General features: G+C 39.4%; 1 protein-coding gene across 1 annotated transcript in view; it reads right to left on the bottom strand.

The window, feature by feature from the left end:
* Positions 1-20840, bottom strand: part of LOC136866585 (microtubule-associated proteins 1A/1B light chain 3C) — a 55261-nt gene that overhangs the window by 13453 nt on the left and 20968 nt on the right. The window contains exons 2-3 of the mRNA XM_067143684.2: positions 17151-17206; positions 16306-16412 (exon numbers count right to left, since the gene is read on the bottom strand). Of these exons, the coding sequence (XP_066999785.1) occupies positions 16306-16412; positions 17151-17206 (163 nt within the window). The remainder of the gene's footprint in view (positions 1-16305; positions 16413-17150; positions 17207-20840) is intronic.

Consider the following 20840-nt stretch of genomic DNA (forward strand, 5'->3'; position numbering starts at 1 on the left):
AAAGGGTTATTACAAATGACTGAAGCGATTTCATAAATTCATTGTAGCTCCATAAACTGACATATGGTTATGAAACTCAAGTCATGTAGAAAAACTCAAAAAAAAAAAGCTTTGTTCTGCTGAAGTTGCCATGAGAGCGCAGCAGCAGTGCGACAGGAGCCGAGAAATTGTTTGTTGTGCTTGAAATGCCCTCACATCAGTCTGTTGTAACAGTGCAACGGCACTCCAGGACGAAGTACCACTAATATCCACCAACTGCTAACTCCATTTGGCGATGGTATGTGCCTCTGTAAGGGGAAATCAATGCCTTGGCCTGCAGTGACTGAAGAAACTGTTGATCGCGTGCGAGCAAGTTTCATGCATAGCCCACAGAACTCGGAGAGAGCAGGCAAGAGCCGACCATTTGGAAAACCTTACGGAAATGAACGAAGCAGAAGCCTTGCCGCTTACAATTGCTACAAGCCCCGACTACCGATGAAAAAGTCAAACACCTTGAATTTTCGGCGCAGTTGCAACAGTGTATGAAAGAGGACAAGTTTAGTACGAAATTTGTCTTCAGTGATAAAGCAACATTTTGTTAATGGAACAGTGAACAGACACAATGTGCGAATCTGGGGCGGGTAGAGAATTCTCCCGCTATCGTGCAACACATTCGAAATTCACTGAAAGTAATGTTTTGTGCAGTTACACGGTTTAAAGTGTACGGCCCCTTTTCCTTCTGCGAAAAATCCATTATAGGACACTTGTATCTGGACATGCTGGAAAATAGGTTCATGTCACAACTGGAGGAGAGCGCAGACCTCATCTTCCAACAGGATGGTGCTCCACCCCCACTTCCATGATGTTCGTCAATTCCTAAACAGGAGATTGCCAAACCGATGGAGTTGATGATCAGCAATTCATGTCATGGATTCCACGCTCTCCTGACCTACCCCCACGCAATTTCTTTGAGTGGAGTTACGTGAAAGACTGTGTTTACACCTCCTCTCCCGCCAGAACTGCGAGCTTGCATCAACCGTGCTTTCAAATCCATTGATAGGGACATGCTGCAAAGAGTGTGGGACAAACTTGATTATAGCCTTGATGTCTGCAGAATCACTAAAGGGGCACATATTGAACATTTGTAAATGTCAAAACAAAAACTTTGAGTTTTTCTATGTATGTGCAAAGCCTTGCGACAACATGTCAAATAATAAAGTTATTGTAGAGCTTTGGAATTGCTCAAATCATTTGTAATAACCCTGTCCATCAGCAGAAGTACTTAACACCACATGATATCACTGTAAAGGGAATCGTCACAGAGAACACCCCCAGGCCCAGTCTGGATCACATGATGCTAGCCTGTCGACAACAACTGCAAGGTATCCAGGCAGGTGTACATCCTCTATACAGTTATTAAAATATACACGGTTATTCAGCTAAGATGTCCACATGAAATAACTCGTGAACTGACAGTCCGTTTTCACTTTCGTTAATGATATTAAATGGCTCACATCGCACAGATTGCAGCACATGAGAAACAGTGTCGAGATTGCTGCGAGAGCATTGCCCATTAAGCTCATACAAACTATTTACAAATAAATCCTTGAAGCAGCTTGATGAAGAAGGGATCGAGCAGGTTGTTGTGTGTTTGAGTCATCAGTCCATAGACTTGTTTGATGCAGCTCTCCATGCCACCCTATCCTGTGTTAACCTTTCCATTTGTACGTAACTACTGCACCTTACATCTGCTCTAATCTGCTTGTCATATTCATACCTTGGTCTACCCCTACCGTTCTTACCACCTACACTTCCTTCAAAAACCAACTGAACAAGTCCTGGGTGTCTGAAGATGTGTCCTATCATTCTATCTCTTATTCTCGTCAAATTCAGCCAAATCGATCTCTCGCCAATTCGATTCAGTATCTCTTCATTCGTGATTCGATCTACCCATCTCACCTTCAGCATTCTTCTGTAACACCACATTTCAAAAGCTTCTATTCTCTTTCTTTCTGAGCTAGTTATCATCCATGTTTCACTTCCATACAATGCCACGTTCCACACTAAAGTCTTCAAAAACATCTTTCTAATTCCGATATCAATGTTTGAAGTGAGCAAATGTTTTTTCTTAAGAAAGCTCTTCCTTGCTTGTGCTAGTCTGCATTTTATGTCCTTACTTCTGCCATCGTTAGTTATTTTACTACCCAAGTAACAATATTCATCTACTTCCTTTAAGACTTCATTTCCTAATCTAAGATGTCCTGCATCACCTGCCTTCGTTCGACTGCACTCCATTACTTTTGTTTTGGACTTATTTGTTTTCATCTCGTACTCCTTACCCAAGATTTCGTCCATACCGTTCAGCAGCTTCTAGATCCTCTGCAGTCTCATAAAATAACAATATCATCGGCAAATCTCAAGGTTGCAAAAAATCAGCTTCATTTTCTGTATCAAATTGTATTATAAAGACTTATAACAATAAAACTCTTCCACCTTTTTGATACTTATATTTGCATTTTAGCAAATTAATTACACACAGTACATGTTTTGTTCTTTTTTAGAACATCTTCAGCTGTTTATATAGCTTAGGTGATTCACTAAGTGTATCTTTAAGGGCCTGTACTACGACAGCCAGATAGAAGTGCGGTATAAATTTATTTGGCAGTTTGGACATTTATCTGGGAGTTCGGTTGAAACCGCGTACTACGACTTTCGTTTATGTGCAATCTGGGAAAATATTCTCGAGTATAGCTATGCCAAAGTTGGAGAGGCTGTTAACGCTCTTATCTGGGACTTAGCTCTTATCGGGGACGCCACTGTAAAGAATCAAGATGGCTACTCATGAAGATGAATCTACATCTGCATGATGCTGTGCGCAATTAAGTTGTTACAATGTAATTTATGTATACATTTATAAAGTATGTCATGCTTCCTGTCCAGCTATCACAGAATTCTTAAAAATTTCCCAAGCTAGTAAGTTGTTGCTACTGAGTATTCAGTAGTACACAAGCAGTTAATCGCAAGCTTCATGGGTAGCCGTGGTCGTTAGGGCATCAAAGTTTGCTGTTAAGCAGTTTTTTGTGCGTTCGAGTCCCAATAGTCTTACATTTTTTTACCTTGTAAATGGTAGTCGGTAGGGTACTAGAGGTGATAGTACACATTTCCTAATCATTAAAATGCGTGTCAAAAGTGTGGGTTCTATTCCAAATCTATCCGCGACGCACATATGGAGTAAAGGTATACGACGTTGTTCATGGCGATTCGTCCGTCGAATGAGGATGTTAAGGAGGCTATATTTCTGTTACTTCATAACAACTTGCTACAAAAGTATTTACGCTAAAGTGAGATAAATGCTTGCCAGTTACTATTCTCACATTGTATTGAAAAAGGAAGAAACTAACTACTTATTCAATGAGCAAACAATAAATTGAATTAATAATAAAATTAATGATCCCACGCTGCATCAGTGGCATTAATTACGAATATAAACTTTACTTTCGTCGTAACGCGCATCCTCGTAAATAGTACTAGACAAAAAAGATACATAACCTGAATCTTAACTTTTGCGTCCAGGTTACATTTTCAGTCTTTTTATTTTCAATAACAGTTTCAGTTTCGTTATACAGTTAATTAATTTTAACATTTCTTCGTATGTGTATATTTCAGTCCTAATTCTGTTTCTGACCTGGACTTCCACATTATAGCTTAATAAGAGTCTGATATTGGATTCTAGTGATACAATTTCAAAAGGAATAGAGCTAAACAAACGAAAACACCAGGGAACACGTGTACCACCGCGCTAAATTTCACTATATTTTCAGTAACCTTATTACCAACCCAATAAAAATGTTACTACATCTTCCGCATTACAATCCCGCAGTTAAAATCCGTTGGTAGTACGCAAGAAAATATTTAACTTCTAGTTTGCAAAACTGCAGCCTACGTATCTGGTTGTTTATCTGACAGTCGTAGTACAGGCCCTAAGTACATTACTTAAATACTACGTAAATATGAATTGAATTAAAATGAATTAAAAACAGTGCGGTGGTTAAATGGGTTAGTGAAATGAAATGGAATGGATATACTTATAGTTAGCCTATTTTAAAAACTATTTCTATTCATTTGAACGGGTTTTAAAAAGTTTCCAGCAGTTTTTCACTAAAATATTTTGCTTGTCTTCCAGTAAAAAGTTTTTGATAAAATGTATAACTCTTTGACACTGTTCTGAATAATGTTGAGTGTTCACTTCTTTCATTCCCTCCAAAGTGGCTGCTATTTGTTTTTGAACTTGCATAATATATCTTGAATTGGGTTATTTACGGAATCAGCTTCAAGGTACATTTTATATAAGTTTTATAGAAAATTATAAATGAGTTAACATCAATATTATGGGCACTCTTAAGAAGAATGCTGCAAAGCAAACCCCGGATGAGTAATAGTGCAGTAAGCGCAATTTTTAGTAATACCTGCTTTTACAGGGGCGAGGAGTAAGGGGGGAGCTGTCCCAGTTCCGGTAATACTGCCAAATTCAACGGAAATGAAATCTGAAGTGAATCGAAAGTATGATCGATGGATATGAATTTTCTAAACCTTTATTATCTTGGCATGAATTCTCTGAAATATCACTTCTACAATTGTCACTGCTACCTGCAGTACTATTAATTACAATCTCGTCTATGGCTATTTCCATGATATCGTCGTGCCTCCAGTATTCCCTTTCATTTCCTTCACCTTTCTGAAACACCCCTCCCAATCTGCGGCAAATACTAAATGGAATGCCCCGATGGTCAGTCGTCGAAAGTTAACTGCTGACATGTCTCCCGTAATATTGCCATGCCAATTCAGTGGCGTTCAGATCACAGTTGTATGGGGGGAAGGCGAAGGACGACGTGACCTTCGTTCTTCTCCAACTCTTCGCAATACCTCCTCATTCCTTACCCGGTCTTCCCATTTCACTCGTTCTATTCTCTTCCATACCCACATCTCCAGTGCCTCCAATCTTCTCTCATATTTCTTTCTCAATGTTTAAGTCTGTGCGCCATACAGCGCTATGCTCCAAATGTAACACTTAGCAAGTCTTTTTCTCAAATCTTTGTTTAGTGGTCCACAAAACAATTTAGATTTTTTCTTAAAGCCTTCTTTTGCTATGTCAATTCTTTTCTTAATTTCTGTTGTGCAATACGTATCATCTCTGATCATACTTCCCAAATACTTTAAGTTACTGACTTGCTCTATTTCTTCTCCCCCTAAACTAATGACAACTTCTACCTTTTCCTCCAATTATCATACTTTTGGTCTTCTTATTAATTCTCATTCTAAATTCTTCTAGTTTCATGTTCACTCAAGCTCACCAAAATTTTACAGTGGAACCCTGGATTTTCAACAATGAACAGCGTGTCTGCAATATTTCAGGGAGAAGAAATTACTGACGAGGTACCATGGGGACCGAAAGCTATTGCTCCAATGAATTCTTGTTGTGTGGAGTGTACATTTTCCTGCTATAAGAATATTTTTAGAGATAACAAAATGTTTTATTCTGAAAAATCTGGAAATGTATTTAGTTGTACAATGTAACAGCAAGTGAAAACTGTGTTCTGTGCTTCTGAAAATGTTTCTTGATGCATTGGTAGTGACAAAAATTTAACCTACATGAACCATTTATTGTATTTGCGCATAAATATTATTTTATTTTTAATTTCAGTTGGTTTGATGTGTTTGAAATGCCTTCATGAAGCCGTTTTCTGTTCCATATTTTTAAATGAGTGGTATAGTTTTGTACTAGAGGTGTGAAGGTTACAATATAGTACAAAAAAAGTTTGAACGAATAGTATAACTTTAGTAATGATTGAAATGATCATTAAAAACTATTTCAGGAGGATAAAAAATTAAAAAAACTATTTTCAGCTATTAAACTAAAACGTTTTTAAGAACCTAAAAATCCGGGCCTTAGTTGTAAGTCTTTGTAAATCTCAAGGTTTTGATTTCTTCTCCTTGGATTACGATTCCCTTCCCAAATTCCTCTGATTTCCTTTACTGCCTGTTCTATGTAAACACTGAAAAAGAAGGGGGACAAACTGCAGCCTTACATCACTCCTTTCTGGATTGCTGCTTCTTTTTTCAAAGCCCTCGATTCTTATCACTGCAGACTGATTTTTATACAGATTGTAGATAATTCTTCGTTCTCGGTATCTGATCCCAATCACCTTCAGAATATTAAATAGCTTGGTCCAATCAACATTATCGAATGCCTTCTTTAGATTTACGAATGCCATGTACATGGGCTTGTCCTTCTCGATTTGATCCTCGAAGATCAAACGTAAAGTCAGGATTGCTTCATGTGTTCCTACATTTCTTCTGAAGCCAAATAGATCTTCTCCCAACTCAGCTTCAACTTGTTTCTCCATTCTTCAATACGTGTTAAAATTTTACAAGCATGAGATACTAAACTAATGGTGCGATAGCTTTCACACTTGTCAGCACCAGCTTACTTGGGAATAGGTATAACAACATTCTGACGAAAATCAGATGGCACTTCTCCTGTCTCATACATCTTACACACTAAATGGAATAACCTCGCCATGCTGGTTTCTCCTAAGGCAGTCAGTAATTCAGAGGGAATGTCATCAATTCCAGGTGCCTTGTTCCTGTTAGGTCACTCACAGCTCAGTCAAACTGACCTCAAAATTGGGTCTCCCATTTCATCAGCATCAACAGCCTCTTCTTGTTCCAGAACCAAATCATCTACATCTTCACCTTGATACAACTGTTGGATATGTTCCTGCCATTTTTCTGCTTTGTCTTCTTTCCCTAGAAGTGGCTTTCCATCTGAGCTCTTAATATTCATACACCTAGATTTCCTTTCTCCAAAAGGCTTCCTTCATTTCCCTGTATGCAGCATCTACCTTTCCTAGGACCATACAACCTTCGACATCCTTGCACTCCTTCAGCCATTCTTCCTTAACTGTCCTGCACTTTCTATCCACTTCATTCTTTAATCGCCTGTATTCTTTTCTGCCCTCTTCATTTCTAGCATTCTTGTATTTTTGTCGTTCATCAATCAGGTCTAGTATCTCCTGAGTTATCCACTGATTCTTAGTTGATCTTTTCTTCCTTCCTAACATTTCTTCGGCAGCCCTGCTGACTATTCTTCACTAGCAAATGTACCCGTGCTTCGCTACGGTATTCTGCATTGTATACGAATATGCACATGCAGTAAATAAGATTGTTTTAAAATAGCATGTCTCTTAACGTTATCCGAGAAACAGCATGGAGAGGTCCCCATACGTTGTTTCCAATGTAAAGTGGTTGTTACGGATTTGTGATAACGGCAGGCACACTTGCCTACTGCAATTCACAATCTAGTTGGGAAGTTTACATTATAATTGCAGGCCCCATTGCCTACTGCGCGGTCACAATCGATTTGGGGAATTTCCGTTACAATGGCAGCCCCTCTTTCCTACTTCCAGACATATTACAAATTGAAGAGCTTTTATTATAATGGCAGGAAACTTCCCTACAACCAGTCAAAATTGAGTTGTGCAGTTATTATGATGACAGGCCCCTTTTCCAACTGCCAGCCAGTTTACTGTCAGTCACACCAAGTTGGTGAGTTTCCATCAAAATAGCAGGCCAGTTTGCCTAATGCCAGTCACATTTTAGATGGGTACATCTGTTTATAACTGCGGGAATGCTGGTATTACATTACTTTCGCCTACTTATGTATAAGCTAGAATCATGAAATTTGGTCCACATATGGCCCTTGATCGTGCCAATGTGCGAACCCAACTTGATGATCCTATCATTTATATAAGTGTGTCAAACCATGAAATATACCTGTAAAAATCACCAAATTTACGAACAATCCAGAAATACGGCCAAATCTAACGTATAAAGGAGAGAGATACGACAAAATGTCACAGGACCAAAGTTGTAGATCACTCCGAATTGAAGACAAATTGTGCCATCTGTTTTGTGATACGACTTACCGTTTACAAACAAATAGCTCAAAAGGAATGCCTGCACAGTCATTAAAATTGCCTCCATATTTCGATATCTTTGGGGGTAAAAAGTGAAAAATTTGAACATTTTGGAATTTTTCCGTCGGTTAGGGACCAAAAGCTATAATTTCACCAAATTTCAATTTTCTACCCCGTCTGGCAGGTTGTGCCGCCATCTTGATTTGGGGGGACGGGGGATAAAAAATTGGAAATTCGCGAACATTTTTAAGCCCACTAAACTTATAGGTTGTCATTTTGGATAAATTATACGACTGCGTTCTTATGCTGAGCCCAAAATTTGAGCACCCCCAGCATGCCCCCTTGAGGGAATTTTCCCTTTTTCTAGGGATCCTGGGGTCATCAGCTTCTCCCGTACCAAGTTTCAAATTGCTGAGATTTCTGGAAGTGCCCCATTAATTCACGTCTTTTTCATTTTTAAATATTTATATATATATCGCTCCAGACCGACTTGCTTTTATATATATAGATGACTATCCACTCTTCCTCTATTGTGTTTCCTTCAGCCCTTTCATTTAGCCCTTGTGCAACATGTTCCTTGAAACAATCCCTCACACTCTTTTCTTTCAACTTGTCTATATCCCATCTTTTTGCATTCTTTCCTTTCTTCAATTTCTTCAGCTTCAGATGGCATTTCATGACCAACAAGTTGTGGTCAGAGTCCACGTCTGCTCCTGGGAAAGTTTTGCAATCCAACACCTGGTTTCTGAATCTCTGCCTAATCATAATGAAGTCTATTTGATACCTTCTGGTGTCTCCAGGTCTCGTCCACGTATAAAGCCGTCGTTTGTGGTGTTTGAACCAAGTACTGGCAAAGACTAAATTATGATCAGTGCAGAATTCAACCAGCCGACTTCCTCTTTCGTTCCTTTGTCCCAATCCAAATTCTCCTACTGTATTACCTTTTCTTCCATGGCCTACCACTGCATTCCAGTCTCCCATCACAATCAGATTCTCGTCACCTTTTACATATTGTATTAAATCTTCTATCTCTATACTTTCGATTTCCTCATCATCCGCTGAACTAGTAGGCATATAGACCTGCACTATTGTGGTGGGCATTGGTTTGGTGTCTATCTTGACAACAATAATTCTTTCACCATGCTGGTCGTAGTAGCTTACCCACTGTCCTATTTTCTTATTCATTATTAAACCAACTCCTGCATTTCCCCTGTTTGATTTTGTGTTGATAATTCGGTAGTCGACTGACCAAAAATCTTGTTCTTCCTGCCAACGTATTTCACTTATACCAACTACATCTAACTTTAGCCTATCCATCTCCCTTTTCAGATTCTCTAACCTACCACAACGATTCAAACTTCTAACATTCCACGCTCCGACTCGCAGAATGTCAGTATCCATCTTCCTGATGATCGCCCCCTCTCGTGTAGTCCCCACCCGGAGATCCGAATGGGGGACCAGTTTACCTCCAGAATATTTTACCCGGGAGGAAGCCATCATCAGTACATCATTCATACAGAGAGAGCTGCATGTTCTCGGGAGTTAGTTACGGCTGTAGTTTCCCGTTGCTTTTAGCCGTGTAACAGTATCAACACAGCTAAGCCATGTTGAGTATTATTACAAGGCCATATCAGTCAATCATCTAGACTGCTGCCCTTGCAACTTCCGAAAGGCTGCTACCCCCCTTCCGATGAACCATTCCTTAGTCTGGTCTCTCGACAGATACCCATCTGATATGGTTGCACCTGCAGCTCAGCTATCTGCTTCATTGGGACACGCAAGCCTTACCACCATGGCAAGGTCACATGGTTCGCAAGGGAGGTTGAGGTTAGAATTTTTTTTTTGGGAAGCTACTTCAATGCATAGCTGATTTGTAACTAATGAGCTCTTTTGTGTCGATGCTGAAGGTGAAACTACTGGACCAGTCTCTGAATTTTTATCTTCCTTGCCAAATTTCTTTCCTGATTATCTTTTGTGCTCATCTAATATGAATTTCATGTTGATCTGTCTTAAACGTATGATATAAGAGTTATAATTGGGTCCACCTGTTCAAAACAACATTTAATAAAAAATATAATCTACATCTTCATTTAAAAATCTTGGGAATAGATCTGAACCATTTACAGTCGCTCAAAATTGGCAAAAGTTAATAAAATGATGAACACTGAAAAAAATCTATATATATAAAATAAGAGTTTTGTCTGTACATTGCTCAAAATTTTATAAGAATGGTATTTCTGTATCGGTCATGTCCACAGTAACAAGGAAATGCACTTTTTACTTTTTTTACTTTTTACTTTTCCGTAATTTCTGTCTGTCTGTATGTACATGCATCACTAGAAAATGGCTGAAGAGAATTTAATAAAAATCGGTATGCAAAGTCGGGGAATAAGTCGCTACAATCTAGGCTATAAATAATTTTACTCACGCTGATTGAAATGGTAGTTTAGGGGAAGGCCAAATATGTAATTAGTGATGATTTCTTAACCCAATCGCATCATTTGACGACCCTAGCTCGTCCTAGTTATTCGTGGCACATGAATCAAATGACGAGCTCTGCTCGCGGTGATGCACAGCTGTACATCACTAACCCACAGACGCCACTTGTATGCATTCTGAGCTGAAGTTTACACATGTGGCTTCGGTTTTTTCCCTTTCACCAGGTTCTCACACACTTCCAGAACAAGAGATAAGAGAATCTTTTTTCATGTAATTTTGCTCTTGTCAGTTGCCATCAAGGCGTCTAGCAGATGTGCTGGTGTTGATGAAGAAGGAATATGGAAACTAATAGTGTTTTAGAGAGTGATATTGAAGGCAGTGATGTTTGTGACAACGAAATACACCCTGCAGTACTTAGTTCGAGTACTAGCGATGCGTATAATAGTTCTGATGACACGGAAAGTGATGCAAATAACGACGGTGTGCCGAGTCTTTCGAAACGAGCTCGTACCTCGGCACAGACTAACTTGACTGACTGGAACTGGACAAACAGTGACAAAAGTTTAGTGAATACAGTGCGGTTAGTGAAAACTTACTGAAAAACTTTTGAAACGCAGCCACTGTCTGAATACATGAACCCTTTGTCGAGACAAATTCATATGCAGCAAAACAGTTGAGTAATCCTGACAGAAAAAAGTTGAAAGACGATGACAATTAGTTTGAGATTACACCCGACGAAATTAGGGCATATTTTGCGTTAGTTATACCAATGTCACAAGTGCGAAAGTCAAGAATACAGTTATACTGGAGTAAAAACTGGTGTATAAACACTCCTCTATTTTTTGTGAAACCATGAGTAGGGGAAGATTTATTATAATTTCACGAGATGAACAAGTCGATAGTAGTGACAAACTAAGAAAGATTAGGCCTATAATACAACATTTCTGTTCCAAATTTTCTGAATTATATTTACCTTCACAAGACATTGCTCTAGATGAAGGTCTAATGAAATTCAGAGGCCAGTGTCCAGTGTAATAGGTCTAAACGTTCTAGGTTTGGAATAAAAATTTACAAAACTTGTGAATCAAGTTCTGGCTATTGTTTGTCTTAAAATTTATGTAGGTGATGATGTAACGGATCCAAGTCTGCCAGCAAGTCAAACGTTGTGGTCAACATGTGTGAACCCTTGTTAGGCCGAGGACATACATTGTGTTTAGATAACTGGTATTCTTCCCCAGATTTACTCAAAAGGCTAAACGATAAGCAGATGAATGTAATTGGAACTGTTAAGACAGAACCGAAAAGACATGCCTGGCGATATCAGTAAGACGAAACTAAAACATGGAGTATGAGACGTGGTTTGCCAACAGTATGTTGTGTGTAAAGTGGAAAGATAACAAGGATGTGCTTTCTGACCACTAAACATAAATCAGTTGACATGACAGGGACAGGCAAACTGAGACAAAAGAGAGGACAAACCCTAAGGGAAGAAGTGATAAAGCCCAAGTGTGGCCTTGAATATCAGAAGGGGATGGGTGGTGTTGACCTTCAGGATCAGGTTACAGCTCTTTTCCGTCGCAATGCACAGTGAAAGGATATAGGAAAATATTCTTTTACCTCCTAGATATGTGTATTTTCAATTCCTTCACTGTGTATCACAAGATCGCTGTTAACAGAAAGACGAGCTACACGGACTTCCGAACTAGCATTGCACAGCAGCTACTAGAGACTGTTCAGTTGCCGGAGTACTCGGTTCGAGGTCGACCTTCAGCGAGCACCATCCCAACCAGATTACAAGCTAAATCATGGGTCCACTTTCCCATGCGTATTCCCCCTACAGAGAAGAAATCAAAAGTCACAAGAAGGTGTGTTGTGTGCTACAGCCGGGGTAAAAGAAGCGAAAGTTGCTGGCAGTGAAAAAATGTGGCGTAGCACTTCACTTAAAAGAATGTTTTGAGGTGTACCACACCCAGCAGACGTACTAAAATAGCGGCATTGGTAAGTTTATTACTTCGTTATCATGCATGCAAATTTTCAGAAAGGAATATTTACTGGTTGGTTTTGTATGATTTTCTAAATAATAGTGTGATGACGACTGCTGTAGAGCGGTATTTAAATGTGATTTCTTAGTGAACTCCCACGGTATTTAAATGTGAGGCGAATGGGTTAATGAAAATTGGTATGCAAAGTTGAGGAATAAATCGCTACAATCTAGGCTATAAATAATTTTATTCATGCTGAGGTAAATGGTAGTTTAGGGGAAGGCCAAAAATTGTATTCTTAAATATTCACGTTATTAGCGGTCCTATCTCATTGAAAATTTGTATGCAAAGTTTGAGAACGAGCCACTAAAATCTAGGCTATACATCATTTTATTCACACTCAGCGAAATGGTACTTTGGGGGTAGACCTAAAATACTACATAACGAAAGTCATATAGAATTAAATTTCTGATATTCAGATATTCATGAATTTGTATTTTTGTTGTTAAGTCCATATTAACGCAGAGCCACGAGAACATTTAATGAAAAATTGGTATATAGAGACGGTGAATAAGAAACTACAGTCTAAGCTATAAACAATTTTATTCAAACTGGATTAAATTTTAGTTTAGGGGAGGGTGCCTAAAAAAATTTAATTTTTAAATACCTATGTTACTGGTCCTATTTAAAAGTACTACATAACAAATGTTACAGAGAATACAATTTCTGACCATGTATATTTTATTCAGTTTTACCGTACCGACTATGATAAGAGTTTAATTTAAACCTAGGAATTTCATTTTTGTCCGTATTGAACTGAGAAAGGATGATAGGAAAAACTTAAAACGGTCCACCTTTTCAATACAAAAATGTTATATTTATTTATAACATGTATTTGCACTTGGAACTAGTTTCGACGCTGTGTTTGCGTCATCAGCCAAAATGTGGGAAATAGGCAAGATGTAGGCATTTATATTACACAAGGCGTTACATTAAACAATACACATCTTACAAGGAGATAAAAACAGGGACGAATATAGAAACAAATGAATCGTTGAGAAAAAAAGTTATACATATTAAAAATAACCTTAACCACACATCTTGCAGTGCGAAAGTGTTCTTCTTGAATGATTCCTGAATATAAAAACACACGCGCACACATTTCTGAAGAGCCAGCAGGCAGGACAAAGTAAATAAAAAACCTTAAGAGTTCTTCTGAGAAGAGTTCCTCATTTTTTCTATGTTCCGACTAACTAATGAAGTCTCCCTTGAGTTCCTGATAAACATACACAACAGGAAAATCTCCTTATTTTCGCACTGCAAGTTGTGTGGTTAAGCTTATTTTTAATATGTATAACTTGCTTTCTCAACGATGCATGTGTTTCTACATTCATCCCTGTTTTTATCTCCTCGTAAGATGTGTTATTTAATGCAACACCTTGTATAAAAAACTGGGTTATATGAAGGAGTTATATCATGTTCAAAATCATGCTTTCACGTCTCTGCACAATATTTAAAATAAAAATTTTACCGTTGGTCTTTAGAGCTATTGTTGAGAGTGAAGGAGAATTTCCTGTTGTGTATGTTTATCAGGAACTCAAGGGAGACTTCATTAGTTAGTCGGAACATAGAAAAAATGAGGAACTCTTCTCAGAAGAACTCTTAAGGTTTCACTTTACTTTGTCCTGCCTGCTGGCTCTTCAGAAATGTGTGCACGTGTGTTTTATATTCAGGAATCATTCAAGAAGAACACTTTCGCACTGCAAGATGTGTGGTCAAGGTTATTTTTAATATGTATAACGTTTGTTTTCTCAACGATTCATTTGTTTCTATATTCATCCCTGTTTTTATCTCCTTGTAAGATGTGTATTGTTTAATGTAACGCCTTGTGTAATATAAATACCTACATCTTGCCTATTTCCCATATTTTGGCTGATGATGACGCAAACACAGCGTCGAAACTAGTTCCAAGTGCAAATACATGTTATAAATAAATATAACATTTTTGTATTGAAAAGGTGGACCGTTTTAAGTTCTTCCTATCATCCTATGATAAGAGTGGTATTTCAGAGTCGGAAGAAAACTAAATGTGAAGGCCTACAATATCGAAAGCACATGACATTGATGAACAATAACATTACTTTGACCATTGTTAGTGGCGGTGTTCTTTTCCTCTTATGCTGCCTCTCAACTCCGTTAGATGGGATTACTGCTGCGTACCGAGTATAATACGCTGACTGATTACTGGCGGAAAATAGCCGGGGAGTTAGAAAACATTCTTCTTTAGCATGCCATTCCTCTGGTTCATACATTTTCTGATACAGCTGGTATGTAACACACCGGCTCCTCATAGTATTCCAGCTGTTCGATCCCCACTCTGACGCGCTTTGAACGAGCAGTATGCATACTTAAGGCAGAGGCTCAGCAGCAGTAGTAGTAGTAGTAGTAATAGTAGTAGTAGTAGTAGTAGGCCTGTGGCCTGGTCTAAAATAACACTTTAGGCCTATTCCGAATTATAGCACCACAATTCACTAAATGACTCAAAATTCAACCCTGAAAAGAGCCATTCCTTAAGCTTCTTCCTATTTACTTTTATTAAATTCTACATTCATTTTATTCCAAATTAGCAGTGAAGAAGGGGTTTCTCCTCTCGTTTGGATGAAAAATGTGCCAAGTCAGATAGATTTTTTCGCCTCCAGTGTAGTGAATTGATTTACCGACTCTTCGTGTACTCATAGGAAATAGATTAGTAAAGGGCATGATTTTTGCCCTAGGAGTCTCCACTATTCGACCTCCTCCCCGCCGAAAGAAGACGAAGAGTGTTCACGGATGTCTGCAGCTTGGTCATCCCAGCTCTGAAACTTTGGACTGTAATATCGGGAGCTTAGACCTGTTCCTTAAAAGTGAGAAAATGTGTGGTTTGCGATTTGATCGAGTATTTCATATGAAAGCATTGCTTTTAACTGTGCCATTCCTACTGACGTCACTGTAATGTTTGTTCATTTCAGTTGGGAAAACCAGTAAGACACTCTGTGAGGATGCGAAAAGGCAGGTGGAGAGTGAGTGTCTACCATTAAAATGAAAGCTTCCCAACCTTATTGTGACTGATGGTATGCAAGCGGGTCTACCATTACAGTGAAAATTCACTAACTCAGTCTTCATATGAGAAAAGATATTTGGTGACATCGCCATTGCGTTTCTAGGCTAACGTTAAGAGCTATGCAACTTAATACAATCTTGCTCACAACGTGTACACTACCTGCCCTACAATTCTGTATACAATGTAGAATTCCGTAGCGAAGCACGGGTACATCAGCTAGTACATGAAACAACACATATTTTAAAAGTTTGTGAATCTTTGGTAGTCGTTAAGTTACAAGCATTTAAGGATAAGAAACCAGCGTCCTTCCAATTTCTTGATACTTAACCTCTATATTCATGCACCGTATTATCGCACAGAATATTACGGAATATTAAAGAGTCCTTACGGAATGGGAAACATTTGATAATTATTCATATCAGCAATGTTTTACACTGTCTCGGTTGTAATGTAAGAAAACTTCTTGGGAAGGGCTTATTCAGGTATAGTAAAACATTTTTCTACAATTCCAACCAGTGAGTCACCCAACAGACTACAAGCAAGAACTGATTTTAAATAGTTGATTTTTATATGAATTTGAACAATGGACAGTATGTAATCAGTTGAGAATAAGTAAACTAAATGATTTTAATCATAGATTTTTATGATAAAAATTAACCGATTTAAATTCACACTCTGTTTCCTTGACCTTTCTTTAAAATGGAAAACTACTGCAATTCTTGTTATCAGAGTTTCTATGAATTAGACTTTTTTTGTCAACTGTCATTTCACTGGCCTTTGCTGGGGAATCTTGCATGCAATGACCAGTAATACACGTAACTTAACTTACCGAATTATTGTCACAAACTGTGACATAGTTATTTCTTGAGGCACAAGAAATTTGGTTTTGTCCAACTGTGGAAGGTACTGTTCTTTGTAAAACCTCTCTACAATCACCTGAAAAATAAAACAGTAGAATAACATACTCATTACTCTGAAATGAACTACTTTCAATTACACTTCTCTACAGCGCAAGATCAACCACCATCGACTCCCTGTTTTTAAATAACTGCAAATTTTACATCAAATGAAAAAACTGGATGAAACTGAGGCAATACCTGTTTGGAGGTGAAGGGGGGTGGAGAAATTATTCTGCTAAACAATAAATAATTGCCATCGTAAGCTGATGTGCAAAGAGAACAGGAAGACAGTGAAACAAGAACAGAGGAAAAGGTTGAGATCACCACAAGCCATTACTTATGTAGTCTGACTGACATGAGGCAGTGTTTCACGTTGAAGGCTTGTTATCACTGTACGCGAGAACCTGCAAATCTATGCCAACGTCGGTCCTTTCTCTTTCCGCACAACGGTAAGTGGCGAGAAACTCGCATGGTGCACACAAATCAGACTGGACACTGTACGATGGGCAAAGGAAGAGAAAATCATCTGTGCGCAGACCATGTCGCAAACGACAGTTCTGGAGTGTGTAATGGCACAGATTCAATACAATAGAAAAGCCACAATCATTTAAAAATAGGGAGCAACATTCCTTAATCAAGGTTGCAAGCTATTCTTGGTTGAAATTTCAAACATCTTACAAAATTCATATCTGATTTTAAGTCGTTTTCTAGGAGGCTCGACACGAGGTGAAGGCTTAAAAGTCATCACTGGAATATCCCATGAGCGGACACTTACTGGTACTTTGTTGGGGAATTTGCTGCGGATGGCCAGAACCTCCTCTTTTCTCGTTACTGCAACAAAACAAGAGAGTTTCATAAATCAACTGCAATGGACCTGTTCAAAATTAGAGAAATTAAAATAAAGACCATTAAAGAATTATTTCTCCTCTGCAAATTATATACAAGGTATTCTCAAAAATATTGCTGAATAGAGTAGAAACATCACTGGACAAGCAACTGGGCGAGTATCAACCTGGGGCTTTACGTCGCAGATAGGTCTTATGGCGACGATGGGATAGGAAAGGCTTAGGAGTTGGAAGGAAGCAGCCGTGGCCTTAATTAAGGTACAGCCCCAGCATTTACCTGGTGTGAAAATGGGAAACCACGCAAAACCATTTTCAGGGCTGCCGATAGTGGGATTCGAACCTACTATCTCCCGGATGCAAGCTCACAGCCACGCGCCTCTACACGCACGGCCAACTCGCCCGGTAAAAGGTAGATCTTAAACGCTAAGTTTATACAAGGAGTATTTTATTATACCACCTATTCAATACAATCCAGTGTTGCGTGGTTAAATCATAAGGTACAGCCCTAAAACATTGGTATGAGCTCTTATATCAACTATGCTGTTAAACGCTTAATACTTATATTTATGGTAAAAGGATATGTAAAACACATTAAAATCAATGTTAAAAATACTGAAATGTTCATCTAAAAGTTTTGTATCACATTATTTCTTAAAAATATTCATGTCTGAATCTGAAGTGGATCTTCTCCATAATTGCTTGAACGCTTAGGGACTAGTGTGCTGAACCCAAGGTTATCAATAGAAAGGATTGGTGTAACACAACGTGTGTAATGGGTGCGAGATCTGGGTTTTTTAAACATGAGAGTTTAAGATCCATAGTCAAATTGAAGACGATATGACTAAGTTATAATATGTGTTGTGTAGAATTCTTCGTTGATAACGAGTACTAGTAAACATTGGGGTGTTGGTCAGAATCGCTGCTAAACTTTTCAAAAGAGTGAACTATAGGCCCAAATGACAATTTCACGGAAACATAATGCCCCTTGCAGATGTAGACGACCATAGAAAGAAACTTGGATGTTCTGTAACGAAACACAAGGATTTGATGGCGTGTGATGGGGTGCAAGGAAGAAGCCTCCCCGAAGATTGTATAAATTACGCTATGAAAAATCGGTACAATCGGGCGCACCCTGGGCAACATTGCAAATTAGCAGCGGCAGATTCTTCCACTACCGGTCAACACAGAAGTAGTAATCCTCCTAAAGGGTCTTTTTTAAGACCACTTGTTATAGTCTTGATAAATATTGAGTGTTTTTCGTGTGTCAAAGGGACCTTATTGGCTGATTTGTGTAAGGAATGTAAATGTGACATCCTTCTAGTGCAAGAGACTTACTGGGGCTAGAACAGCTATCGACCCAGAATTGCAGGCATGGAGCTTGTTCTGGAAAGGCCCCATAATAAATACGGTAGTGCCATTTTCACTACACCATACCTAAATATCACATTAACCTCGCTGACAAAGGGATGACGAGATTCTTTCTGTATGTACGCCACACTTTAGCGTTACTTCTATATACAAGCCTCCTAATGTTGGCTTCACGTTTGAAGAACCTACTAACTTTAAGTACCAGGGCGTAAATTTCATCCATGGTGATTACAACTGCCGAAGCACATCTTGGGGATACCCAGATTCAGATATCAATAGAGATAAACTTGAAACCTGGGCAGAGAATCATGATCCAAAGCTACCAGCATCAGTCAATAGTGGTCGGATTTATGCATTACCGTATATAAGGGCTGAGTGGCTCAGACGGTTAAGGCGCTGGCTTTCTGACCCCAACTTGGCAGGTTCGATCCTGGCTCAGTCCGGTGGTATTTGAAGGTGCTCAAATATGTCACCCTCGTGTCTGTATATTTACTGGCATGTAAAAGAAACTCCTGAGGGACTAAATTCAGGCACCTCGGCATCTCCGAAAACCGAAAAAGAGTAGTTAGTGGGACATAAAGCAAATAACATTATTATTAATAGTGGTCGGTGGAAGAGAGGCCAAAGGTCAGTACGCTGACCATTCAGCCAACGAGTCGGACAAAATGTATTTATCGTATGGCATTAATGGCGTATGGCTTTTAGTTCCGGAAGTGTCCGAGGACAAGTTCGGCTTGCCAGATGCAGGTCTTTAGATTTGACTCTCGTAGGCGACCTGCGCGTCGTGATGAGGATGAAATTATGGCTAAGACGGCACATATGGCCAGCCCCTGTGCCAGCGAAATTAACCAATTAAGGTTAAAATTCCCGACACTGCCGGGAATCGAACCCAGGACCCCTAACCATTTGGCCATGGAGCCAGAGAGCTCACTAATGATTATCAACTAACATCTCTTATTAGCATTCTCCTACAGAATAGAAGATTCCAAGTCTCTCTCCATGGTAAGAAGAGCAGATGGCGCGTACAAAAGAACGGTTTACCTCAATGCAGTATGCTAGCCCCCGTGCTCTGTAATATCTACACTAATTATCAGCCCATAACGGAACATACCAGGGTTTTCTTCTATGCCGACGATACTGCAGTGGCTGCCCAAGTAAAGACATTTGAAGAGGTGGAGGGAAAGTTGACTTCTGCACTAGATACTCTTGACTCTTACTATGAAGGCAATCATCTAAAGCCGAATCCCAATAAGACTCAGGTGTGCGCATTTCACTTAAAGAATAGAGCTCGGCAGGAACTGGACATTACATGGCAAGGCAAACGACTTTAACATTGTCCAACACCTGTGTAATGTATCTAGGTGTTACTCTTGACCAAACACTGTCCTTCAAGAAACATTGCCACACCAGGCTGAAAGTCAGTTCACAGAATAATATTTTGAGAAAGCTCACAGCCACCACCTGGGGAGCAAGCCCTCGCGTCCTGAGAACCTCTGCTCTTGCTTTGTGTGTGTCTGCTGCAGAGTACGCTTCACCTGTGTGGAGTGAATCCACTCACACCAAGCAGGTTGACATTGCAATCAACGAGACTGTACGAATCTTGTCGGGATGTCTAAAGCCATCTCCAGTTGACAAACTCTACCCGATTGTTGGAATAGCTCCCCCCACTATCAGAATGGCTGTTGCTGCTGATGCAGACAGGACGAAGCAGACTAATGATTCTCGCCATCCACTGCATCATCACCAGGCTGTAGTCTGTCGACTGAAGTCGAGAAAGAGCTTCATCACCAGGACTCAACCACGGGTAGGAATATCAGAGTCTAACCACATCACCAGGTGGAAGAGCTGTCTGATACCCCTGCAAAGGAAGAGCTAGCTCCAGGAAATGACCTGCCCTATTTGGAGATCACTTAATTGTCTTAATGTGAGCGTCCCTCTTTGCAAGACCAACATGCAAAAATGGGGCATACTTCCAGCTGATGGAGACGCATCCTATGAGTGTGGTGTAACACAAGATCCGAATTACCTGCTCATCTGTCCTCTACTAGAACAACCCTGCACTACACAGGACCGGATCGAGGTGAACAACAAGGCCATCGGAGCAGCTACATTTTGGAAATGCTGACCGGACATGGAATGATGATGGCGTGTGATGGAACGTGGAATTTCACTGGAAATTTTTTTATACTTACTGTAAAATGGTTACTTACTCATTCAACAGATGTTATGTACGTCCTACTGTTTCAGCAGCG

Source organism: Anabrus simplex, chromosome 3 (genome assembly GCF_040414725.1).
Source record: "Anabrus simplex isolate iqAnaSimp1 chromosome 3, ASM4041472v1, whole genome shotgun sequence".
Taxonomy (NCBI): Eukaryota; Metazoa; Arthropoda; class Insecta; order Orthoptera; family Tettigoniidae; genus Anabrus; species Anabrus simplex.